General features: G+C 43.8%; 1 protein-coding gene across 1 annotated transcript; it reads left to right on the forward strand.

Moving 5' to 3' along the window:
• Positions 1–449: 449 nt before the first annotated feature.
• On the forward strand, positions 450–24,391 carry tprn (taperin). The gene is made up of 3 exons (XM_078226081.1): positions 450–2,939; positions 21,435–21,497; positions 24,359–24,391. Exons 1-3 carry the CDS (start codon positions 450–452, stop codon positions 24,389–24,391), a joined length of 2,586 nt encoding a protein of 861 aa, XP_078082207.1.
• Positions 24,392–27,735: the final 3,344 nt, after the last annotated feature.

The raw sequence follows: 27,735 nt of genomic DNA on the forward strand, positions 1-27,735 counted from the left end.
AAATCAAATGAAATCAAAAAGTTATTAATTTTAGTCGGAAGAATGAGGGACAATTTCCCATCTTTGCATTTTCTCTCTGGCTGAAATGATGTTTGCTTTGTAAGAAGGACCATGGGCTTTATCAATAGAGGCTTTAGAGAGAATTGGATAGTATCTGAAAACAGAAAAAAAATCATGGCTACGGGAAAGGGCAGGGGTGTAGGATTAGCAGAGTTGCTCTGGCAGAAAGCTGGCACTGACAGGCAGGGCCGAATGGACACCTCCTGCGCTGGAACCACTCAATGGTGCGATGTGGGCCAGCTGCCGGCAGGTGGCGCAGTCTCAGCCCCGCCCTCTCTGCTGGCTTCTTGCGATTTCCATGGAGACAGAGCGCGATGGCCGCCGGGAGCTGGAGGAGTGGAGCTGGAGGACCTCCCGCCGGCCGGTCAGTCAGTCAGTGAGCGACCGGCATGTCGGTGAGTGAGCAGCGACCCGCTGTGCTGCCGCTCTCCCCGCCTCAGCCGCACAGAGAAGAGGCGGCGGCGGGCGGCGCCAGGATGCCGGCCTGGAAGAGGGGGATCTTGGAGCGGCGGAAGGCCAAGCTGGCGAGCCCGGCGGTGGCGGACAGCCGGAGCTGGATCCCGAGCCGGGCGGCGTCCCATAGCAACCGGGCGGGAGAGGCGGACCGGGACCGGGGGGAGGCCGCTACTCCGGCCGGCGCCGTGCTGCTGGAGAGCATCGCTCCCATCCAGGAGAACCCGTTCATCCAGCGGGAGCGGCGGCGGCGGCTGGCCGAGCGCCAGGCCCCGGGAGGCGGCTCGGCCAGGCCGGTGCAGCAGCTGCTGGAGCTGTACAGCCACATGCCGGGGGTCCGCACCATCCAGGCCGACAACATCATCATCATCGAGTCCGACCCCGACTACTTCCCCGAGGCCGGCCCGGCCCGCCTCCACACGGTGGGCGAGCTGCTGTCCCGGGCCGGCCAGGGCAGCGTGGCCGAGATCCGAGCCGCTGAGGTGCTCATCTACCAGGGCCCGCTGAGCCGCAGCGAGGAGAACCTCAGCACCCTGGCCGCCGAGGAGCCGCGGGCCGCCGCGCTGCAGGGCAAAGTCAGCCGCCTGCTCCAGAAGTTCGACCGCAACTACGCCAAGCCAAGCCGCTCCCGGAGCACGGAGAATCTGCTGGACGGCTTCTCCCCCTCCCCGGGCCGCCACACAAAGCCACTCCTGTTGCCAAACCCCCCCTCAGTCAGCAGGCAGGAAGGCCAGGCCAGAGCGGGGGGCTCTCCACCCCGCGGGGGGCTCGGCTCTCCCCGCTCTCCACCCCGCGGGGGGCTCGGCTCTCCCCGCTCTCCACCGGCCAACGTATCCCCCTTTCAGTCCAAATCCTCCCCCCGGTCCTCGCCCACCAAAGCTCCTGGCCCTTTGTTTCCTGGCCGCGCACCTTGTGCTCCCGCTGTCCCCCCGCACGACCAGGGGGAAGCTACCCTCAGTGAGGGGACTGAAGGCAGACCCTTTTCTGTCTCCTCTTATCGAAAGCAGTTTGAGAATGTACCCGCAAATGGATGGCAGCTCCGACACAAGGAGTTGCCCCCCAGGAAAGCTTCGTCTCCCAGGAACAACGAGAAGGACTGGACCACCAAGGAGGATAGTAAGCTAGTAGAGAATGGTCACCCAGAGTCAGTGGAGACTGGCTCATTCTCTGTGCATGAAGGAGAGATGGACAGTGCCGATCGGTTGGATGACATTGGGAGTGGCCGGGTGCCTTATTCAGCCAGTGCTTCCAGCAGAGAGCTTTCCAAAGGGGCTAGTACGTGGAGGCCAGAGTCTGAGTTAAATCAGAGGAAAGCCTCAAAATCAAGTCCTGAGACGCCCCAGCCTGCTGCAGAGGGCTGTTCCAGACCATCATCTGCAAAACCCAGTGCCACTCCCCCGGGAAAGGTGAACCAGAACCACAGCGTGGAGGGTTCAGCCAAAATAACTCCAAACCAGTGCAATGGTGTGTCTGCTTCCACCAGCCTGAACAACTCCTTTGATATCGCACCTGCCAAACCTCCAGATTTTTCATCCATTCCTGAAGGTGATATCCAGGCAAGGGCACTCGCAAACCTCAAAAAACAGTCCAGGAACTCATTTGTTGTGATTCCAAAGAAGAGATTGGGTGCCTATGTGGAGTCCAGTGAGGTTTGTGATAATGGGGAAACGAACAAATCTTGTGAAAAGCCAAAAATTGAAAACGGTGCTTCCACTCCTGAGGCTCAAACGAGCAGAATTTCAGCTGTTTCTTCGGAATTGGTCAGCCCATCTGATAAACAGAGTAAAAAAGGAAAATTACCTGTTGGAGTGCCACCTCTTCCGAAAGCAGATTTCAAGCCAAAGGTGGAAGAGACCTTGAAAAAACCTACATCAAGTGGTAGCTATGATGTCTTTTCCAAACATACAAATGCTCAGTTTTCAGTTGGGAAAGAAACAAGTGTGTTACCCACTGAGATGTCCGAAGCAGAGCGGAATGCTGAATCCACTGTCGTCATCACAAAAGTGACATCTCTGATTGAAGACCTCCCCATCACTAACATAGATGATGTCTTGGTAACAGACGAGAAAGAAACTTCCAAACAGCCGACTAGGGCCTCACCAGCTGTAGCAAAGGACAAACCTCCTGAAGAATCATTTGGTGGCCCACAGCACCCCTTTGTGCAGCGAAAGAGTGGAAACACCTTCACCGTTGTTCCTCAACGGAAACCAGCTGAGAAAGACCGGCAGCCCTCTGTCAATGCAAATGAGATTTCTCAGGAAAATGGGACTGATGAGCAGTCAGTAGAAGATTCTGAAACATCGCTTGCCAAACTGGGGGTGTTATTAAAGAAGCGTTATCCTCTTGCCGAGGACATACAGGTGATCGGAGGGTATCTGTCATTGGAGCGATCCTGTTTGTCCAAAGCTGGTTCCACAAGAAAGAAGGTAAGCTTACTGATTCAAATAACATCTTGGCATTCATGTGAGGTTTGAATTTCCAAGGAAAGAGTGGACTGATTCTGATGGGATTTTTCTGGGTGATAGGTTGCTGATCTTTTATCTTTCAGCGTGTATCTTGAATATGCTGGAATAAAACAATCACAGTGTTACTTGTTAGTAAAACATGTTATAGCATGCAAAAGTAAAGCCACCATAGTCTCAGATAACCGTAGGCTACTCTCCCCTTTCAGGGGGAGAGCTGACTGGTGGTGATTTAACCTGAGGATCACCATACCTCAGATGAGGGGCAAGGGTGAGAAGGTGGGCCTTCATGAATAACTTCAGCTGCTACAGGAATTCAACCTGCACTGTTGGCATTGCTTTGCATCAGCTGTCCAGCCAACTGAGTTAAACTGATCCCCTTTGCAGGGTAAAGCTGTACCTCAACAATATTCTTGAACCTTAATAAGCCTCCTGCTGCCCCCCCATCCTGTCCCATGAACTAGTGATCATTAGGTCCCACACTATTCTGGTTTTATGCTGAAAGTTAAGAAAGATGTAATTCTCACTTTTCATTCCCACAGAAGTGTTTTTGAAAATAAATAACTAGATCAATGATTGATATTGAATGAAGTAATAGGGTGAAGTGTATACACAATGTGCTTCATGCGTGACCAGACCTGTCAGCAATCCACAAAGAGCCGGAAAACCTTTTTTACCTAGCGAGAGGTTAGGACCTGGACTACATTACCCAAGAATGATGGAGGCTGATTTAGTGGCTTTGAAAAGACAATTGGATAATTATTTAAAGAGAAGCAATTTGCAGGACTACGGGGAATTGGACTAGCTGAGCTGCTGAGGGAGACCCACCATGGCCATGATGGAGTGAATGGCTTGCTTTTGTGCTGTTAACATTCTCTATATGATTATGTAAGCCTACAATTATTATCTGGGCAGTATCTGATTTGAACTGAAGGGGAATATTTTGATTTTAAGTTAAATAATGACTGTCTTACCAGGAAGGTAATAATAACTTGGAGCAGCTCAACATTCATCTTTGCTGGTCACTTCAGAAACTGTAGTTTTATTTGAAATGCAGATGCTATTTTTGAAACTGCTCCTAACAGTTTGCTTTGCTGTTACTGGCTGACTTCCTGTGAGAGATTGAGATGTTGTCTTGGAGCTGCCAGAAACTGGAACTGAACAAACTTGCCACTATTTTTTGTGCGTTTCAGGGATTCTCATTCTTGTGGATTTTTAAAACCTTATTCATGCGGTAGATATGATTGGAAGAGCCAGCATTTATCAACTTAATTGCCCTTAGCCCATGTAATCTGTGCAGGATCAGTGCTCCCACAACAGCACCAAAATAATTATCTTTCTGTGGTTTCTTGGAGATTTTTGTTTCAAGGACTTCTTGAAGGTAAAACAAAGATTTAAGTAAGAAACCAAATTGTTCACGATGGAGGAATTTGCAAACCTGCCCCATGCCTCCATTAAAGGATAGACTTGGTGGTAGGCAGGTGGCCAAGAATCCAACAGCAATTAAACAGTTCCTTCATTCGCTTCCTCCCACTCAACCGCATGAACCTCCTCCTGTGGTTGAAATTAAAGTGCACTCAAGTTTGGGCTCCTCTAGATCGACTAGACTACCAATTTTCTGCACATCAAAATGTTATTTATAAAATAGAAAACACATGACGACAACAGGCGAAAAGCATTGTACACAGACCGAGGGTTCTATAGCAGCAATGTTTAAAGAAAAGCCTGTGCGGGACAAAAAAACTGGATTTCCCCAGCAATTTATTTTTCTTCCACTCCCCCCAGATCTGTCAACTAATTGGACAAATATGAGGAAGAAAAGCCATTGGAAAGGATTTAACTTTTTCTTCTTTGGTTATTGGTGCCAGCAGTGGTTTGCAAACTCAAAAGCCGAGTCAGGAGGAGGATTTTAGAACTGCGAAAAAAAGCTTTTTTCCACAAAAGTTGGGAACTCCTATCCATAAATAAATAAGCTGTAATGTGGTCAGTTATCCCCGCACCCCTCCTCTTTCTCTCACCCTGAGATGCCTCCTTTTCCCCAAACAAGTTCAGGAACTAATTTGTCCTGTATCAGAGGGATTGTAGCCTTTTCCCTGAACACAGCCAGTGGTAATACTGAGACAAGGGCTGAATCCCATTGTTCATGCCATTCTTTATTTTCATCAAAATTCTTGGAAAAGAAAGGAAGAAACAATAAATGATTCCAGAGGGGGGAAACAAGTGTCAACTGTCTATTGACTCCCAAGTTCTGAGGCTGTGCTCAGAGAATTATCTGCCTCTGTCTCTCTTCAATTTGCTGAAAAGTTTTTTTTGGTTATGATTCTCCTCTTTTCCATGTTCGGTGTGTTGTATGGAAATGAGACGCTTTGACCAATTTGCACTAAAATTTGTTTACCCAGGTGCCCTTATGAGACAAACATGATGTTGATTTGCAGTTATGCTTAAACTTTGTCTTTAATAATTCTGATACCAAACCTCTTACAACATACTTGATTCATACAACTCCATCTTAATTTATCTGAGACCTGGATACTATCCGTGAGATTGATCTGGTTAGGCACGCTCCACCAGGTATGAATTGTGATCTTGGGTCTTCGCTGAGTTCAGGGTCTTCTACGTGGCGAAGGTTGGTCTTGAGTCTTTGCTGCTTCCTCACTGGATTCTCACTGCAACTCTGCCTGCCAACACCGAGTCTTTGCTGGGGGTGACCTCTAGGTGTCTCCTCTTATTCCGCTCTTTGCGTCTTTCTGAAAGGTTCTCTGGTTTCCAGCCAATGAGGTTACCAGGTAGGGTTGCAGCATCCAATGGAATTGCTGATTCCATATATGGAAGATACTGGGGCCCACTAGGTGTCTGTCCCCAAGTGCACAGGATGCATTTAGTCCTTTTCCATATAAGGTAATGGTGGGAATTCAAGGTTTCAGAGAGTCTGGCTGAAACTGGGGAATACACAAACACTGTCCTTGTTTGGTCAGGGCTGAGGTGTCAGCCTCCTGGGCAAGTCCAAACTTGCCATTGGTTGCCTTTAGCCTTTGTTTGTGTTTCAACTTGGCATGTCTGAATTCCTATCAGGTTTGGCTGCAGAGGCTGTTGGCTGCTATTTAATTGTCGAATTCTGTATCTGGCCTAGCTGTCCAGCCGTGGACCACTTGGCCACAGGTGTTCCAGCTTGTCTAGTCACCGATTTCCCCCTCTGCTACCCTTGCTGATCCTCCAATCATAGATCAAGTTTCCGGTGGAGAGACAGAATCTGAGATTGGAGGAGCTGCTGCTCTCATTCTGTCTGTCCCATGCTCACTGCTTCTCCAGTCAAAATTTGCATTGTTTTCCTCTTCCCAATGAAACTTGTTCAATCCTGTTTGGTCAACCAAACCATAACGGAAGGTAATATTGCAGGAGAATCACCTTTCTTGATTTCTTTTGTTCTGTCTTTTGGTTTCTTGTAGGCTACTGAGGTTTTGAGCTGCTCACCCTGTGTATTTTGAACCTTGCCTCTCACTGCTGTTAGGAGAGCATAACCTCAGGCTAAAGGGACGATCCTTTAAAACAGATGAGGAGGAATTTCTTCAGCCAGAAGTGGTGAACCTGTGGAACTCTTTGCCGCAGAAGGCTGTGGAGGCCAGGTCATTGAGTGTCTTTAAGACCGAGATAGATAGATTCTTAATTAAAAAGGGGACCTGGGGTTATGGGGAAAAGGCAAGAGAATGGGATGAGAAAAATATCAGTCATGATTGAATGACGGAGCAGATCGGGATGGACCAAGTGGCCTAATTCTGCTCCTATGTCTTATGGTCTTATGAATAGAGTTGCAGGATTTTAACCTAGACACACTGAAGGCTGAGTGATGTTGTCCAAATCAGGATGTTGTGTAGTTGGGAGGGGAAATTGTAGGTGGCGGTGCTATCCTGCATTTGCTGCCATTGTCCTTCCAGGTGGTAGATAGAGGTTGTGGGTTTGGCAATTTGAAGGAGACTCAGTGAGTTGCTGCAGTGTATCTTGTACACACTACTGCTACTGTGTGTCGGTGGTGGAGTGAGTGAATACTAATGAAGATTTCTGCCTATTTATAGCGGGGTGAAGTGTTAATAAGACCAGAATGGAAATTGAGATTCTCAGTCTGTGGCAAGTGATTAGAATTTGGATTTTATGAAAGGGCTAATTATACGGAGGTCACTATGAAGCGATTGAGAGATTGAGGTGTTTCATTTTCTTTCTCCAAATTCAGGTTTCAGAAATTTGCAGAGACTTTCCTTTGTCACCATTTTTTTCAGAGAATTTCACCATGCTTCTGTTGGAACTCTCAGCCTGATTCTAAGTGTCAAGTGCTCTTAATTCATTGTTCTTTAGTTTAACATTTGGATTGAATATCATTATAGAATCCCTACAGTACAAAAGAGACCATTCGGCCTATCGGGTCTGCACCGGCTCTCCAAATGAGCATCTTACCCAGGCCCTCTTCCCCCACCCTATCCCAGTAACCCTACACATGTACCATGGCTAATCCATCTAACCCTAGACAACTTGGGAAACTATGGGACAAATTAACATGGCCAATCAACCTGATATGCACATGTTTGGACTGTGGGAGGAAACCCACGCAGACATGGGAAGAAAGAGATTTTCACACTAAATTCATTGCAGTGTTAATGTAAGCCTTCTTGTGACACTAATAAACTTGGGGAAAAAAAGCAAGCAAACTCCACACAGGCAGTCATCCAAGGCCAGAATTGAACCCAGGTCCCCAGAGCTGTGAGGCAGCAGTGCTAACTACTGTGCCACCGTGACCTGTGATATGGAATATGCATGTACATGAGGGATGGTTGCTAAACATCCTGCAATGACACACACTACATCTGCATGTGGGAAATGAGAGACATAAAGGTACTGGGGCGTATTTACTTGCAGATATTCGGTGTATGTTGAGGAAATGCATTGTCATGATGGGAGGAGTAGACAGTATACAGTGTGGGGCTGAGTACAGAATCTGGTATGCCTATGTCCAAATAAAGGGGTGGTGATATTGATTTCTTTACTGGAAATGCTTCATCATTTCTTTGAGATTATTTTGTTGATACATAGATTTGATGTGGTTATAAGGAGGTTATCTGCTGTTTTGTATCTTATTGGTCAAGCAGCAGAAGGCTCAGTGTCCTTTGGTATGGAAAGAGACACTCCCATCCTCCCCATTGCCAAGCTGGTTAATGTTTCTGAATAAACCTATTCTGAAAATGTATCAAATCATTAGGTTCGGGCAACGATTTCTACACAATCGTTTATTTAAGAAGGGCAGTTTGAGCTTTACATTTCACCGGTTGCTCACAGGCAGATGAATGTCAATATAAGAAGTGTGAGCTTGCTGACATCCTGTGCTGTATTATCTTGTAAGTAATCACTTGGATCTCATGGTGACAATTAGTCATCTGGCAGGGTCAAAAGTCATTTCTGTTTATCATTTGTGACCAAAGCTTCAAGTGCAAAGGCTGCTTCACATTGGGCTGGTATGAATAACTGAGGTGTGGTTTCCTGGTTTGAATCTGTGTGATACAACAACTCTGAATAAATATGAACTGGCTCTGTAAAGTTTGAGGGAACACCTTCAGTTTCAGGTTAACCTGATTTCAGTGTGATGTTGCAGGGCTGTAAATTTAAACCAACAGAAGAACTCAATGCTGTGTGACTGTTCATTTGGTGTTGGGATTAGGAAGGGAGATCAAAGACAAAATAAAAGGATTTGAGGGGTTTGTGATGAGGTACAGTATATAATGAGTTAACATGTCCATTTCTGTCATTTTTAATATTCCTGATGCATTACAAACAGATCAATCTCACTCTGACAGGCAGCCAGTGGTATTAAAACCTGAACATGCCATGTTTGATCCAGACTCCTGGGCTGCCCAGCAAGCTATTTAAGGCATGCTCCCTATTGCTTGATTTTGTTGCATTATATACACTGCACATACACGTACTGCATGCACACTGTATGACTGGGTAACTCAGTAAATCAATGAAGAATAAGGATCCCTTACTTACCTGTGTTTTCATTTGGAAAGCCAGGGCATGACCCTTCCTATTTCAGACAAAATGAAGGATTTATGATTAACATTTATTCTGAAAATATCTCCAGGTATTACCTCAGAATCTAAAGCAATGATTTTCATGCACAATCATTTTTTTCAGGAGGAGTTGCATAAGCCTTGCATTTGTCGACCAACAGAACTTCAAAATTTGTGGATGATACAAAACCTGGAAGCATTGTAAACTGTGAGAATAGTGTAGAACTTCAAAAACACATAGACAAATTGGTAGAGTGGGGCTGATAAGTGGCAGTTGAAGTTTAACGAGAAGTGTGAAGTGATGCATTTTGGTTAGAAGAACATGGAGAAACAATATAAAATAAGGGGATACAGGAGCAGGGACTTGGGTGTACATGTGTATAGATCATTGAAGGTGGTAGGCGAGGGAGAGACAGTATCCTGGGCTTTATTAGTAGGGGCATAGAATCCAAGAACAAGGAGGTTGTGTTGAACCTCAGCTGGAGTATTGCATACAGTTCTGGGACTGCATGGAAATGCATTACAATTCCTTTCGGCTGCTTCTATTTTCCAGAATAGGAAGTGAAAGCACAAAGCATGACAAAGCTTGCTGCTTATTATATGGGAATGTGATTGCTTGTGCTTAGTTGTGTCGTTACAAGTTGTAGGTGTTGTTTTGCTGGTGGGGTCCAGTCAGCATTTGTATGAAGGTACACAGGTAAACATGTGATTGAGTGTCTCAGATTCTGTCTCAGATCCTTTGCTATCGTGATTTGATGCCTTTGCTCATTCCATCTGTGTCCAAGTCTGGCTTTGTTTCAGTTGTTTATTTTCTATGCTGTTGGCTGTGTCATAGCTTCAATCAAGCACTGGAAATTCAAAAGCACTCTATCCTTCCAAATTAGCACTAGTTGTAAGGGAGGAGGTGGTGGGGTGAATGTTAAAATGAGTCAAAGTTCTGTGTTATTAGTGAGATTGCTACTGGTTCCTGTATATTAGTGTCATAAATGTTTCAATTTTCAGCATTAATTGGACACTGTTTCCTTGTTAATTTTACTGACTATTATAATTCTATTCAAGAGAAGTTTCTAAAAATAATTAAAAATTAATTTTGAGCAGTTGCATTGTAAATCACTCTTGCCATAGAGATCTGTAAGTTACAGAACCAGTGTGAATTTGGCATCTCCTCTGAAGCAATTATTATCAGAATATAATACCCAGGATGATGCTTAACGTAGTGAGGACACCTGACCAGCGCAGTCTGCTGCAGCCTGGAACTCCTGGCCAAAAGAAAAAAGAAAGATCTTGTGTTTATAAAGCACCTCCTGCAACTGTAGGATGTCACAAAGCACTTTACAGCCAGTGAAATACTTTTGAAGTGTAGTCATTGTTATAATGTAGGTAATTGCACAACTAATTTGCGCACATCTGGATCTCCCAGTTGGCAAGTTGTTAGTGGCAATTTGCATTTATTTGTGCCTTTAGCATAATGACACTTGGAGAGTGCAGAAGAAGTTTAAATGAATGGTTCCAGGGGGTGAGAAACTTCAGTAATGAGGATAGATGGGTGAGGCTGAGTTTTAGTCTTGGAGAAAAGAAGTCTGATGAGAGATTTGATTGAGGTGTTCAAAATCATGAAGGGGCTGGACAGATTAGATAGGGAGAAACTGTTTCCTGATCAGAAGAACATGGAGAGACAATATAAAATATCATGCTCTTCTGATCAGGAAACAGTTTCAAGAACAATGGGGCACAGATTTAAAGCGATTTTCAAAAGGACCAAAAGATAAAATGTTGGAAAATGTCAGCAGGTCTGGCAGCATCTGTAAGATGACCTGAGATTTTCCAGCATTTTATCTTTTGGTCACTGTCTGTGTGGAGTTTGCACATTCTCCCCATGTCTGCATGGGTTTCCTCTGGGTGCTCCGGTTTCCTCCCACAGTCCAAAGATGTGCAGGTTAGGTTGATTGGCCATGCTAAATTGCCCCTTAGTGCAGTGGTTCCCAAACTTTTTTCACTGGGCCGCACTTTCAGAATAAAAATTTGCTCGCGCCACACCGAATTTTTATTGATAAGAAATACATTCAAAAACAAACAACTCCTAGCAGTGCTTGATTCATAACATAGAACGCAACTACTTTATAATATGATCATGGGGCATCCAGAAAGTATAAAACAATGCAGCTACATAAAAACATGATTCATTCCCAAAATATACTTATAGACGAGCCTCTTACATATGTAACCTTAAGTAAGTATACAAACTCAATGAGAGGTGTGAGCTTGTTTTTGTCGGGTAATCTCATTTATATTAGGTCTAATTTGAGACAAACAAACTCTCATCTCCTCATCAACACAAAGAAGCCTTTCTCTTTTCTGGTCTTTGATATTTGTCAGAGCTGAAAATCCCTGTTCACAACAATATGTCGTGGAGAACTGTAGAAGAATAGCTAATGCTCTTGAAGAGATGTGTGGATACTGTCTCTGGTTGTATATCCAAAAAGAGTCCAGTGGCATACTCCCGTGTTCCATTTTCAAGGTGTGATCACTCTAAATGCAGGCCATTTCCTCCTCATCCGATGTCAGACCTGAACAGCTGGAATTCGCAAAGGGGTCTCTAACCCAGTCGAATTTTTTCTGTAGACAACGATGGGAAGTAATGATCAATCTTTTCTACCAGTGCTACAAGATGTTCCTGTATGAGGCCGTACAATTCATTGCTCGTTTTAAAACTTTTTACCAGTGGAAACACTTCGAGGTTATGCATCGCTCTTCCGAGCCAGAGCTGAAGCTTTTTTTTTGGGTGCAGTTAGTTTGTCTGTAGTTGTGAGGATATTGTCATTGCGGCCTCGCATACTGGCAATGAGCACATTCAACCGGGAAAAGATATCGGCCAAATATGCCAGCTTTGCACACCAGTCATTGTCATCCAGTTGGTGGTACAATGGGTTCCCTTCTTATTCCAAAAATTATCTTAATTTGTTCTTCAGTTCCAACGCCCGATTTAAAACTTTTCCGTGGGATGTCCAGCGAACCTCCGAGTGCAGAATTAGGCATTGATGTTTTGATTCCATGTCTTTGCAGAGTTGAGCAAATAACCGCGCCTTTAGTGGTTTTGCTTTGATGAAGTTCACAATGCGCACAGTCTGATCTAGAACCAACTTCAAATCAGCTACAAGGGTCTTGGTGATTAATGCCTCTGTGTAAAAAAACAGTGAGTTGATATTACATCTGGATTTTTCTGTTTGAGTGCCACCAAGCCTCTCTCATTCCCTATCATACATGGCGCTCCATCCGTACAAATTCCAATACGAGAATCCCTTGAAATCTCAACTTTTTCCAAATACCCAGACAAGGTTTGGAAAATATCTTGTCCTCTGGTATGTTTTTCAAGTTCCTTGCAAAATAGAAACTGAGAGATTATTTCGTCATTGTGAATGAATCTGATATCGGCAAGCTTTTCCACTAATGTCGGTCGATTCATCAACTTGAATGGCAAATTTAGAATTCTTCATACTTTCGGAACCACGCTTCTCAATATTAGCTGACATATCAACTATTCTTCTGCGAATTGTATTATCAGACAAAGGAATTTCCATAACTTCTCGCTCAGCATCATCACCAAACAAAGTTTTCACAATCAAGCTGCAGGCAGGCTGAATCAATGTTTCAGCTATTGTATGTGGCTTTGTCTGTTGAGCAATCACTTCAGCCACTTGGTAAGATACAATCTGCATCTTATCTGAGACTGTCATTCGTTTTTCGAAATATGATCGTTGGCATTGCTACTGTTCCAAAAGCCTTTCAAAATATTGAACATCCTTGTTTGCCAGATTTCCATGTTTTGACAACAGATGTCTTTTCATCTTGCTTGGGACCATATTGGAATTGGAAAGCTTCTCACCACAGATAAAACACACAGGCCGAGGTACGTTTTCATGTCCAGTCCATGTGAAACCAAGATTCAGATAGCTATCCATATATTGTTGACAAACTTTCTTTTTTGGAGGTTTGCTTGGGCCTGCTCCTGGTGTAGAATTAAACGACTCTTCTTCAGCACTCTGTTCGAACGGCGATTCTGGATCACAACGTGGACTTGGATCGTCCTCAGCATCACTTGATGCTCTTGCTCTTACTTTGGAAAAATATCTATTCATGTTTAAATGTTTCTTTGATTGTCCTTGAATTTTCCCGCCACACTTGCCATCCTCTCTCGCTGCACCAATGTGGCGCGCCGCACCCTTTGGGAACCACTGCCTTAGTGTCAGGGAGATTAGCAGGGTAAATATGAGAGGGCACAGGTATAGTGTCTCGGTGGGATTGTGTTCGGTGCAGACTCGATGGGCCAAATGGCCTCCTTCTGCACTGTAGGGATTCTGTGGTTTCAGATTCCAGCATCCACAGTAATTAGCTTTTTTTCAAAAGAAGCAAATGTGATTTTCTTCCCCACACGAATAGCTCAGGTTTAAATGAATGCACTGCCTGGAAGTGTGGTGGAGACAGATTCAATTGAGGGATTCAAGGTGATTAAAAACAATGTGCATGAGTACAGGGAGGAGAATGGTATTAAGTCACAATACTCGTTTGGAGAGCCAATGCAGACATGATGGCTGAAAGACCTCCTTCTGAGCGTTAGAATTCTGAGAGACATCCTAAGGCACTTCACAGGAACGTCATCAAAGTTTAATCTTGAAAGTTTCTGTAACTGGAGGAAGTTACTGAGATGGGGAGGATGTGTGGCTATGAAGTGATTTGAAAGCAATGACGAAAATTTGACGATTGTAGAGTTGCTGGACAGGTAGGTGAATAAGATCAGTCAGCACAAGTGATGGATGAACCAGACTCGGTGTGAGGCAGCAGATCTTTGAGGGAGCTCCAGTTTATGGAGTGTGGAAGGTGCAAAGCAGGCCAGAACCGCAGAGGTGACGCAGGCATGGATGAAAGTTTCACCAGCAGGACAGAGGCTGTGTTGGGCGATGATAGAGATGGAAGTAGTCGGTCTTGGTGATGGTATGGATTTATGATGCTCATCTTGGAGTCAAATACAATATCGAGGTTGGTAAATGATCTGGTTCAGCCTCAGGCAGTTGCCAGGGAGAGAGATGGAGTCAGTGGCTCGGAAATAGTGTGTGTGGCAGGAAGGGAAGACAATGGCTTCAGTCTTCCCAGTATTTAGTTGTAAATTTCTGCTTGGATGTCATACACGCTGTGTGACAAATCATACTGTGGAGGAGTCAAAATGCTGACCAGATAATCTACTCTGGTGTTGTTGGTTGAGGGATGAATATTGGTCAGGACACCCAGGAATACGTTGAGTATTGCCGTGGGATCTTGGACACCCACCCATGAGAGCAGATATATCCTTGGTGTAATGTCCCCTCAAACACAGCAGCTCTGACAGCGGCGTTCCCTCAGTACTGCACTGGATCTTACTCTGGATGATGGAGAGGAACTTGAACCCAACCATCTGACTCAAATGAAGTGTTACTAACTGAGCAATGGCTAATGACAAACTGAACCTCTAAATTGCTGGATTGCAGGTGCTCACCGTTGTCCCAGATTGATTACAATACGCTCATGTTTTATCTGAAATATCGGCCTTGTTCTCAGGTCTCTAGAGTGGGGTGTTAATTCGTGGCAATAATGCCCTGAGCCTAAGCAAAGACCTCTTTGATATTTTAGAATCTCTGGTGAAATAATTGAGTGATTTGTTTGCAATTTTGATCTGCCAACATTGCTGAGGAAATTTGTGTGCAACAGGAAGCATGATGATGAGTGCTGCTGTTCTGATAGGTCTCTTGCCGCACGTTCTTACAGTCTAATCATTGAGAACTGTGGGATGTGGAGTCTAAATGCCTTTTCCTGCTGAAATGTCATCAGCATTCAGAGTTCACATTTTGTCTAAATTTCTCTTCACTGCCATTTTACAGAACTAAGTTACAGAAAACAAATTGTCAAATTAGTTTTCAACAGTCCCGGAATTTCAAGGTTAATGTGAAACTAACTGCAGTACTTCCTGCAGAACCTGATGACACCTTGTTCTCAACCTTTGTAACCACTTCTCCTGTTTTGTTACTTTGCCTCTCTGGATTGAAAGCGAACAGTCCTGACTTCCTTAATCGAGTCAGAAATATGTTGACTTTTTCTGCTGAGTACACACAGTGCCTGGTGCCTGACTTTATTTGTCACGACTCAGGTTCTTTTGAGTTGAATTTTCCATGCAGTGATGTAGTCTGAGGTTTACAGATGCTCCTCCCACACTCTGCACAGGAGCTCAGAGACTTCTCTAGCTGCTCTTACAGATAAGGGCGGCACGGTAGCACAGTGGTTAGCACTGCTGCTTCACAGCTCCAGGGACCTGGGTTCGATTCCCGGCTTGGGTCACTGTCTGTGTGGAGTTTGCACATTCTCCTCGTGTCTGCGTGGGTTTCCTCCGGGTGCTCTGGTTTCCTCCCACAGTCCAAAGATGTGCGGGTTAGGTTGATTGGCCATGCTAAAAATTGCTCTTAGTGTCCTGAGATGCGTAGGTTGGAGGGATTAGTGGGTAAATATGTAGGGATATGGGGGTAGGGCCTGGGTGGGATTGTGGTCGGTGCAGACTCGATGGGCCGAATGGCCTCTTTCTGTACTGTAGGGTTTCTATGATTCTATGATAAGTGTGAAATATTCCTGGAGTCTTTGCTAAATGTACAGGATTCCTGTGTGAGCACATGTTGATACTCCTGATGTCCCCAGTGGAAACATTCTTATCTAAAGAACCCCACCAGCTGACTGCTCAAAGGCCCAGGTCTGAAAAAAAATACCCACGTTTGTCTGAAATCCCATCGTCTACTGGAATACACACCACATCCGACAAACATTGGTCATGCTAAATTCTCCGAGTGTACCCGAACAGGGGCCGGAGTATGGCAACTAGGGGACTTTCACAGTAACTTCATTGCAGTGTTAATGTAAGCCTACTTGTGACACTAATAATAAACTTTAACTTAACAAACTAACAACAACAGTCCTGCTTCTCGATGGTGAACCTCCTGATTGACTAAAACATCAACTACAACCTGGTCACTGACCCAAGTGATGAGGTCCCAGCTTTTAACCTTCCATGGAAGATCTGGTCAACTCTCAACAGCTTGAGGGTGGTGCAGGGAAGATGTGGCCACTTGGTCCACAAGTGGAACGTGAAGCACAGCTCAAGTTGTGACTGTGGCCATCCGAGTCAGACCATTGCCCACGTACTGAATTTCTAAGTGCCATTCCTAGTGGTGCCACAACCATTCGCACTGCGTCAGCTAAAGCCGTTGAATGGATGGTTAACTCAAACTGAGACTGTTCCCAGCCACCGGAGTAATAAACAAATTGTACATCAATATGGAGAGGTTTAGGTTAGTCATAGAGAAGGACAAGCATCACTTATTTTAACTTGCTGAGAGGACTGTTGGTTTTGCTGATATGTTGAAAGGAAGCTTGTGGTTTCGTGACTTTGCACAAAATAGAAATGCTGAGATGATATTTAACATGTTTTTTTGTCTCTGGAATGCTCCTTGTAAGCTGAATATCTCCTTGTTTATTTGTATAACTTTGTCTTTTAAACTCTCCCATGTTTTTAACAGGAGGGTGCCCATCTGTCTCATGAACTCAGTCTGAGTAGCTGAACCCAGCCATCTACCACCCTTCAACCTGTGTCTCTTGAGACCCTTGTTCCTCAATGCCCTTTTCTTACCCTTTTCCAAAATTCTATTGACCTTTACCTTGAACGGTCCACTTGACTCCTCAATCCACAATCTTTTGTGGGAGATGCTTCCAAATTTCTGTTCACTTTGTGTTGGAGGAAGTAACTTCTAATCTCAGACCTAGTAGCCTTGCTGTAATTTCATGATTATATCCTTTTTATTTTAACAAGGGAGTATGAGATTATCATCTCGAGTATATCGTTTTTAAATCATTTTTTAAAATCTAGATTAGATCTTCCCTTAGTTTTCTAAATTGACAGGAATGCAAGACTCGACATCCTTCTCCAAAGTTAATATCTCATTCCTGAGATTCAGTGTCCAAACTCCAGAAGGGGATCTGCCCAGGGCTCTGTGCAAGCGAAGGGGAGTGTGCCGAGGACTAGACAGTGTGTTAGCGTGGGTTTCCTTCGGATGCTCCAGTTTCCTCCATTCCAAAGAGGTGTGGGTTAGGTGGATGGACCATGCTAAATTGGCCCTTGGTGTCAAGGGGACTAGAAGGGTATGTGGTGTTACCTGGAGAGGGCCTGGATGGGATTGTTGTCCGTGCAGGCTTGATGGGCTGAATGGCCTCCCTCTGCATTCTAGGGATTCTATGAACAGTGATCAACTACATAACCAAATTCTGTCTCATCTGTAAAGTTCCCAATTATGCCTCCTGCATTTTAATATTTTATGTTGGTAAATTGCTGGTGAACTGGCTCTGCATCTGCTCCAGGGGCAGTGTATCTTCCTGAGGTGCTGTACCCTGAGCTGAATGTAGTTATTACAGACTGTTCCAGTGAGCGGAAACTGGACCTCTGATCGTGCATTCTGGGTTGACATATAGCATCTTCGTTGTGCCCAGTGGATGTGGGTGCCTCTTCACTGGGATGTGGGAGTCTCTACGTCGTTGGTACCTAATCATTCCACTGACTGCAATCAAGGTGGTTAGGCCATGGAAGGAAATGTCATGTTGTGCTCCGACAGCATTTGAATCCTTTCTCTACTTCACATTGTTTTGATTTGATTTATTATTGTCACATGTATTGGGAAACAGTGAAAAGTATTGCTGTTTGTGCACTATACAGACAAAGCATTCTGTTCATAGAGTACATGGGGGAGAAGTAAAGAAGAGAGTGCAGAATGTAGTGTTACAGTCATAGGGTGCAGAGAAAGATCAACTTGATATTAGGTAGGTCTGTTCAAAAGTCTGATGGCAGCAGGGAAGAAGCTGCCCTTGAGTCGGGGGGTTGGTACGTGTTCTCAGACATTTGTATCTTTTTCCCGACGGAAGAAAGTGGAAGAGAGAATGTCCGAGGTGTATGGGATCCTTGATTGTGCTGGCTGTTTTTCTGAGGCAGCTGGAAGTTTAGACAAAGAAAAATGAAATACAAAAATGGTGGTGTGTAATTTAAACATGATTAAGAAAGCAAAAAAATTATAAACGGGTTAAAAACGATGGACAGGAAAAGACTTGTTGACCCACCAGCCTAATTGGGGCTTCATATGATCTGGTGCACCATTCAAGTCAATAAACACACTGCTGTCACACATTTACACTGGGATTAAACACACTCTGTCACACTCGTTATCATTGGAATTAAACACACTCCCTTGTCACAGTCATTATCACTGGGTTTAAATACACTGTCACACATCACTGGGATTGAACACTGCTGTCATACTCGTTATCATTGGGGTTAAACACACTGCTGTCACACTCATTTACACTGGGATTAAACACACTGCTGTCAGTCGTTATCACTGGGTTTAACACACTGCTGTCACGCTAATTTACACTGAAGTTAAACTCTGCTGTCACACTGATCACTGATTTAACACACAGTGGTGATGCTTATTCATAAAGATTAAATGCCAGTTGGTTAGTGGTCTGCAGAAAAAACATTCTCTCCTATTAAATAGCCAAACGGGACAGAATTGGAGCCAATTTCTAAAAGGCACTGTCGGACGTTTCTGACGTGAAAAACCTGAGTGTAATGAGGATGTGCTGATTTCTGATGTAAGGCTGCTCTCATTGTTTGTTTTTGAGTTGTTCAAGATGTTTCACAGTTTTGCTTTAGTTCAGATGGTAGTTGCTTCCTGAGGGAAGTTCAAGTATAATGATGATCTCATTTCTGTGTGCAGCTTGTCTGTGTGATCAGGCGTGGTTCAAAAAGTAACCTTGCCCATGTCACTTTAAGCCATACTGCCATACTGAAATAGCTGAGTGCCTCAGAATTGTTCAGGAAATTGCTTGATGAAGTAAGAGGTGGATTCCCCATGCACGAGTCTATTGCCCTCGTGTTAATTCTTTAATGTCTGATTACCTGCTCTTTGACCCCAAGTTTCTGGTGACTTGTCATTTTAATTCTCCATCTTGCTTTGACTGATGTGTCCTTGGTGTGCTTGACTGTTCCAATGAAGTTCAATATGAAACACATGACATTGAATTATTGAATTCTATCATTTCAGATTATAATCTCTGCTCTATTTTCTTCCCTTTGTCTTTGCTTCTTATGCTTATTTTCCTTCAGAGCACACCTGCTCCAGACACCTTTTGTTTCTTGTTGCTTTTCTTGCTCCATCACTATTCCCTATGGCCCTCTAAGTCCAATTCTTCCATTCAATCCCTCCTGTCTTCCACCCTATCACAAACCTTCCTTTGTCCTTGTCCTACCCACCCCTTGCTCAAAACCTATTACACCTGACTTTTCTCAGTCCCATTAAGAGGCCATTGACCTGAAATGTTAACTGTTTCTCTTGACAGATGCTGCCAGACCTGCTGAGTATTTCCAGCATTTTTTTGTTTTCATTTTATAAAGAGCAGATGGATTAAACTCGGGATGTGCCCGTGCTTGAACTAATGACATAATTTAGCACAACACCCAAAGTGTTGTTCAGATGTTGCTGTTGTATTAAATGTCTACTGTTGGTGAGTCAAAACTAAGCTGGGTGGAGGAATCAGTGGATGTCAGAGTAGGTTGGAACAGTGTCATTAAAAGGACTTGCTTTCAATCAGATTTGGATTCTGAATGGAGGTTTAATTTGCCAATTAAATTCAGAAATGGTTGGAGCCAACTTGATAGTTTTGCAGAATGTGGATATCACTGGCTCGGCCAGTATTTTTATTGCCCATTACTGCTTGTCTCAAGTAAGTGGTGATGGTGTCCCCAAGTTGATACTTCCAAGCAATGAGGATTCTTTGGCTCAAAGCCAAGATCTGTTATCTATGTGATCTGAATTTTCCAGATTCTACATCAGCCCTGGGTCATTTATTTTAAAACTTGTGTATAGCAAGCACTTCCTACAACCTTTTCCTGTCTTTCTATTTCCATCCTGACTATTGATCGTGCTGACGTATTTTGGTATATAGTGCTTAGTCTCCAGGGTAAATGGTATTCTCCACTGCAACACCTACCTCTAGTCTGTTTTTAAAAATCTCGTCCTTTCCCTTGGCTGTTACTGCTGAAAATGTAGATGCAACATGATTTGAATCCTAAAATACTCTATCGCTCCTGTAGTGATTAAATTGCATTCATTACAATCATAAACCAGTGGTTCAGAAAACATATTTCACATTTTATGTGCAGTGTAAATGAATATGTCCTCAATGCTGTGAGCAAAGTATCAATGCTATATGTGGTTCTATTTCCTAAATTTTTCATGTGAATTTCTAGCTAGCCCTATGCAATATCTTTGGTTACAACTCCAAAGTTTAGCGTTTCTGAAGCTTGAAGTGGATAGTAAGGCTTGAAGATTTTGAACTCTGTTGACCAAATTATGAATTATTTTGAAATAGTGTGTAGTTATTTGTAGATTCTGGTCTGAATTTTCAGCCATGTTAAGCTTTTATTTCTTTGTTTGCACCATCAGAAAATAAGCTTTGTATTGAGGAGCACAGGCAAGGTGTTTTGGTTTGTAAATCAGCCATTATAGAGAGCTAATCAAAACAGAAACAGCAAGTCTGACAGCATCTATGGAGGGAGAACAGAGCAAACATTTTGAGTCTGGATGACTCGGAGCTCTGACCAAGAGTCATCCAGACTCAAAATGTTAACACTGTTCTCTCACCACAGATGCTGTCATCTTTTAGGCTTCTACGTTCATGGAAATAAACATTTGGCGAAAGGGCAGTTGCTAATCTTGTGGCACAATAACTATATACAAAGTTTGTATGTTAATTTGATAATATGAGTTGCTGTCAGCATGGATGAAAATTCTGGGAGAAAGAAGAATGATAATGCATAGTTTTCTTCAGAAATTCTGGACGGTGACTGGAGTAAATGGATGCCTCACTTGTGCAATACAGGGTACTGAGATTATGGTTTATGGCATGGAGCAGTGAGAGCTGTTACTTGTTTCACCCCAACTGTACTTCCTGCTGAGAATAAATATAATCTCAATGTGAAGAGAACAAAGAAAATAAGCCTTCACTAAATTTCAGTGCTTTGTTCATCCTAAAAGTGGTGTGATGATTGACAGCACTCACTGTTCTCCCTCTCCATTCCATCTATTTGCATTGACACCTGCAAACTTGCTTTCTTCTAACCTCCCTTTATCTTCATTCCTGTTTCAGTAAATTGGAAATGGAAGCAAATTCATCCTTTCATTAAATATAATGGATTTTGCTTCTTCAATTCAGATGGTGCTGCTTCATGTAAATTAATTGTGTTCCTCCTGTGTTTAAATTTATAATTAACATTTTTTTTCCTTGCTAGGATCTCACTTCCCATTTAAGCTACTCTACCAATGTGTATAAACTAGTGGAACAAATACTAAAGGTGAAGTTGTTTCATTTTGGACAGTGCCCTTAAGTTGGTGTGAGGGATGCTGGTGTGAATGATTCAACTGTTACTCAGTGAAATGAGAGCAAAGATGGGAAATTGCAAATGGTGGCATAGGACATCGGATCAACATCAAGCTTCGATATTTTGGAGTGTTGGTATTGATTGCTTTGTTTGGATTGAAGAAATTGCTTTAAGTCAGTATTTATTGAGGTGTCGATCAGATTTAGGTTGTATTTGGTGAACTTTCATTTGAAAACTTTGAACTAGCTTTGCTTTAATATGTTGACCATTAAAAGACACCTCAGTATGTAACTGTAGTTACTTCACTTTGGGTCAAAATCTTGGAACTCCCTTAACACTTGGGTGTATCTATAGTACATGGAATGCAGTACTTCAGAAATGCAGCTCACTACCATCTTTAGGGCAATTAGGGAGGGACAATAAATAAAATTACACATCCATAGTTGCTGTCACTACAGGATGGTCACCACTCCAGGAATCCAAAATGCTGCTGACTTACTGCCCAGTACAAGCAAATATTGCTACAGGTAAATGGCTATTTCTGATATTTGGATTTCTAGTGGAATTCAAGGCTCCGATTCACTTTCTATCTAATACAGGCACATAGTTTACTTCTGTCCAGCTGTTTGCTGGAAGATATTTTCCTCAGTAGAATCTTAGAATCCCTACAGCACAGAAAGAGGCCATTCGGCCCATCGAGTCTGCACCGACCACAATCCCACCCAGGGCCTACCCCCATATCCCCACAGATTTACCCACTAATCCCTCTAACCTGCGCATCTCAGGACACTAAGGGCAATTTTAGCATGGCCAATCAACCTAACCCGCACATCTTTGGACTGTGGGAGGAAACCGGAGCACCCGGAGGAAACCCACGCAGACACGAGGAGAATGTGCAAACTCCACACAGACAGTGACCCAAGCCGGGAATCGAACCCAGGTCCCTGGAGCTGTGAAACAGCAGTGCTAACCACTGTGCTACCGTGCCGTAGGGTAGCTTCTTTATTTGGAGAGTATTAACAATTGAATGATACCAAGTGTCAGCATGCCTTGTGTGTTCACCTCTGAGTCACAAGGTAGTGGGGTTCAGGACTTGGGCACCAAACACGGTAGCGCAGTGGTTAGCACTGCCGCCTCACAGCGCCAGGCACCTGGGTTTGATTCCCGGCTTGAGTCATTGTCTGTGTGGAGTCTGCACATTCTCCCCATGTCTGCGTGGGTTTTCTCCGGGTGTTCCGGTTTCCTCCTACAGTCCAAAAGACGTGCTGGTTAGGTGCATTGGCAAATCTAAATTCTCCCTCCGTGTACTTGAACAGGTGCTGGAGTGTGGCGACTAGGGGATTTTCACAGTAACTTTATTGCCGTGTTAATGTCAGTCTACTTGTGGCACTAATAAATAAACTTTAAACTTAAAAAAAAAAGAATGAAAGCTGATGTTGCAGTGCAGTATTGAGGGAGTGCTGCACTGTTTGAGGTGCAGACTTTCAATTGAATCTCTGTGGTCCTACAAGCTTCCTTAGGTGCACATATAATGCCCCATGGCACCATTTCAAGAGACAGGCAACTTGTTTCTGGTATCCTGGCCAATATTTATCTTTCAATCAACATCATGTAGATGGATTATTTGACCACATCACAGTACTGTTGGGATCTTGCTGTGTGTAAATTGATTGCCACATTTCCTACATTACAGCAGTTAGTATACATCAGAAATACTTAATGTTAAAACATTTTTGGGATGTTCTGTGGTCATGAAAGATGCTATAAAAATGTAATAATTTTCTTGAGTTGGGTTTGTGGTTTCTAGAATTGTTCCTGAGCTTGACACACAGTCTAGGTTAATCATCCAGCATGATGGTGCAAGAGTGCCACATTGCCAGAAATGCCATCTGTGGGAATATTTTAAATGTCATCTTTTTGAGGAAGAGCAATGGGAGTTGTCCCTATGTCTGTGTTAACGTTAATCCCTCAACCAACATTAGAAAAAAAATGACTAACTGGATAGTTACCTAATAAAAATAAAGCTTCATGCGTTTGTCTTTGTATTCTTGCTGGAGTCACTCTTCTCCCCATTGACAATCCTATCCTTTGACAAAGGGTCATCAGGACTCGAAACGTCAGCTCTTTTCTCTCCTTACAAATGTTGCCAGACCTGCTGAGATTTTCCAGCATTTTCGCTTGGTTTCAGATTCCAGCATCCGCAATAATTTGCTTTTAAACAATCCTATCCTCATCTGCCCTATGACCAACTGTCCCATCTCAGTTGACTGCTCACTACTCCTTGGTCTCTCTCTAGGATTGTTAATTATTTGGCTAGATGGAGTTTTTGAAACTTGAGGTGAAGGGGTGAAATTTGTTTCCAATTCCAATGCAAGTGAAAGAAAGAGATGAGTGGTTCTGCTGGGGCCCCATGGTTTGCAATACATCAATGATGTGAAAGATGTAGGACCAAGTTCAGTGAAAACTGGGACTGGTTCAAAAGATAATTAAGATAGTGGAGGCTATCTGATCCATCCTTCCATACAAAACAAGTCCCATCATCACAACATGCAAACAATGTGAAATGATGCCAGAGTTTCTATCTGCTACATCATCCTGACACTAAACCAGGTATCAATGCACTGCATGAAGAAATCCTTCCTTGTTAGTCCTGAACATGTCTTTTAGTGGTTTATACTCGGATCTCTTATCTTACAGAAACAATCACCCTGCACTTTAGGTTACAAGAATCCTTCATGTGAAATCAGTTCAGACAATTTCAATCCGCTTCTTGGCAGTCATGACCTCATGGCACAAAGCTGTTTAAATTTGGCTTTGTTTTGTGTTAAATTTAGTCTCATTCAGAGAAGCCACAGAATGGCCACTGAAGTAAGGGCTGTTCTTCAGGGGTTGGCAGAGAGTAACACTCAAACTCTGCTTTATTCGACCAAGGAATGCTTGATGTTGACTATTGGTGCCACAAAAGGAAAAGTGTTTTGTTTGTTGCCAAATCCTGACAAACTTACCAGAAAAACATGTTTCCCAAACCCACCTCTCCAAAACATGGCACAATACATTGGAATTTCAAGGCACCTGTGCTACTAGTTGTGCTTAATACTATTAGTTCAGCCAGGTTAGATTCTGATGAGATGGCCTTTCTGGTCTGTTCTTTCAGTGTACCAGTTTTCCTAAATCATTGCAGTCTGGCATAAATATCCCCATCTGACAGAGCAAAGATAGCTTGCAAACCCTCAGTCTTTGAGGTTTGTAGACCCAAATGATACAATTTGTGTCTTGTGCCTCTGTGATCCCATTATTGTGTATAAATATGACCTCAAAAACTGAGCATTCAGTACTTCAGGCTTTCCTTGCTTTGTCTGCCAAACAGATCCTTGGTTCTCTTCTCCCACCTAAGTCTCCCCCCTGCTTTTTCCAATCATGATGTGGAGATGCCGGCGTTGGACTGGGGTAAACACAGTAAGAAGTTTAACAACACCAGGTTAAAGTCCAAAAGGTTTATTTGGTAGCAAAAGCCACACAAGCTTTCGGAGCTGCAAGCTTCATGGCACACTATTTGTAACCCCCACAGAGTTTCACTGGCTGTCTTGTCTGGAGACAATACACATCTTTTTAGCCTGTCTTGATGCTCTCTCCACTCACATTGTTTTGTTTCTTAAAGACTTGATTAGTTGTAAGTATTTGCATTCCAACCATTATTCATGTAAATTGAGTTTGTGTCTTTATATGCTCTGTTTGTGAACAGAATTCCCACTCACCTAAAGAAGGGGCTTGCAGCTCCGAAAGCTTGTGTGGCTTTTGCTACCAAATAAACCTGTTGGACTTTAACCTGGTGTTGTTAAACTTCTTACTGTGTTTTCCAATCATCCCAGTTTGGGAATTAATTCCAGTATGACAATAGCCTTTTTCCATTCTGATTGCGTTTCAATCAAAGTTACTGAACCACAACTCTCAACATTTCCAGCCTCCTCCTCCTCTGTGCTGTTTACTTGCCATCATAAAAAAACTGTTGTTCCCTAGTCCCCTATAACTATGCCGTGTGGGCGTTAGTTTGCTTACGCAACTGTGCTTTATGAGAGTTCATACAGGAATGAAAAAATAAAGACTTACCGTCACAGGGCATCCCAAAGTGATTTACAGTAAATGAATATTTTAGTGTATTGCTATTGTAATGTAGGAAGCACAGCATCCAGTCGGAAATCCCTCAAACAGCCAAGTGAAGATGGCTCGATAATCTATTCTTTGAGGGATAAATATTGGTCAGGGTATTGGGATAACTTTCTCGCTCTTAATATCCCATGGCAATATTTTTATGTTGATCTGAGAGAGCAGGCTTTCACATCTCATCTGAAAGGCAGGCCCCCTGCCAGTGCGGCCCTCACCCCACCCCCAAGTAGACCCTCTGCCAGTGTGGCCCCCCTCCCCAGTGCCAGTGCGGCCTTGCACTCCCCTCCCCCAGGTGGACCCTCTGCCAGTGCCAACCCCCCCCCCCCCCCCCACCACCACCACCCACTCCTGGCTCTCTCATTTGCTGCCCGTTTAATGGTCCTGTTTTCCCCCAGTCTCCTTCCTTTCAAAATGAATGTCATCCTACCCTTAAGAAAAGCTCATCTCGGCTTCTCTAGTTATTGCACCACCTTCAACCTCCCTCTCCTTTTATTCTTGCCTCGCGGCATCTCTGCCGTGACTGTTATCTGCATCCCTTCGCTCACCCTCTCTAGCTGTAACCTTGGTGTATGAGGCACCCTGGTTCTCATCCACAACATCTTCCTCCATCATTGCCACTCGATTTTCTTGCTTCATAAGACTATCCTCCGATATTGCTTCCAACGCTCCTCCAGCAATGATTTTAACCATCCCCTGCAGTCACTCCCAGAGTCCCCCAAAAGTCTTGTCTTGGCCCATTTCCTTTTCCTTATTTGTCTTTTATTGATACCATCCCTGGGTTTGGAACTGACTGCTGTGTATGTGTGGATGATGATCACCACATCCAAGCCCACTATTTGATGCCAGACATCAATTTTTTAACTGCATACCGCGAAGATCAAAAACATCACTTGGGCTTTCACTATGAATTGCTCCTTAATTCCATCTTCTTTCCTGCCACTTGCTGAACCAGACTGTAGCAAGCTTGCATCCTGTTTGACCCTGAGCTGCCAATCAAACTCCTTTCCATCAGCAAGAGCACTCCCTTCCACCTCGGTAACACTAGTTACCTCTATCTTTATCTCTTTCCCACTGGAACCCTAACCTGCATTTGTTTCTCCGAAACCCAACAGTTCCAGTTTCCTCTTTGACCTCAGCTGCCTCTGCATTGTCCTGCGATCTAACCTCCTTGTCTACTTAATATATGTTGAATATATGTAACATGTATACACTTTAAAATATATTTTCATGCTTTCTTGTGCTGTACAAAGAACAAAGAAAATTACAGCACAGGATCAGGCCCTTCGGCCCTCCAAGCCTGCACCGACCATGCTGCCCGACTTAACTAAAACTCCCTACGCTTCCAGGGACCATATCCCTCTATTCCCATCTCATTCATGTACTTGTCAAGACGCCCCTTAAAAGTCACTACTGTATCCGCTTCCACTACCTCCCCCGGCAACGACTTCCAGGCACCCACCACTCTGTGTAAAAAATCTGCCTCGTACATCTCTTTTAAACCTTGCCTTTCGCACCGTAAACCTATGCCCCCTAGTAATTGACTCTTCCACCCTGGGAAAAAGCTTCTGACTATCCACTCTGTCCATACCTCTCTTAATCTTGTAGACTTCTATCAGGTCTCCCCTCAACCTCCGTTGCTCCAGTGAGAACAAACCATGTTTCCCCAACCTCTCCTCATAGCTAATGCCCTCCATACCAGGCAACATCCTGGTAAATCTTTTCTGTACCCTCTCCAAAGCCTCCACATCCTTCTGTGCGAGTATGGGCAGGTTATTTGACAGGTAAACAAGCATTTCAGTCAAGACCTAACCTTGCTTGATGTAACATTGATATGGGAGAATGCTGCTTTGGCTTTAGTTGTCAGTATCACAGATGCCAACATTTCTGTGTAATACGAGCTAAACCAGGCATTACCTGGTGAGATAGCAGCCCTGATAATAAAAACCGTTCAATAGAAATAATCTAAAGCTGTGCCTTGAAGGTTTCAAGTGATGGAGCTGTGGCAGCTTCTTCCATTGTGGGGTTTTCCTTGAGAAGAAAGATATTT

The sequence above is a fragment of the Mustelus asterias genome, chromosome 13 (assembly GCF_964213995.1).
Source record: "Mustelus asterias chromosome 13, sMusAst1.hap1.1, whole genome shotgun sequence".
Taxonomy (NCBI): Eukaryota; Metazoa; Chordata; class Chondrichthyes; order Carcharhiniformes; family Triakidae; genus Mustelus; species Mustelus asterias.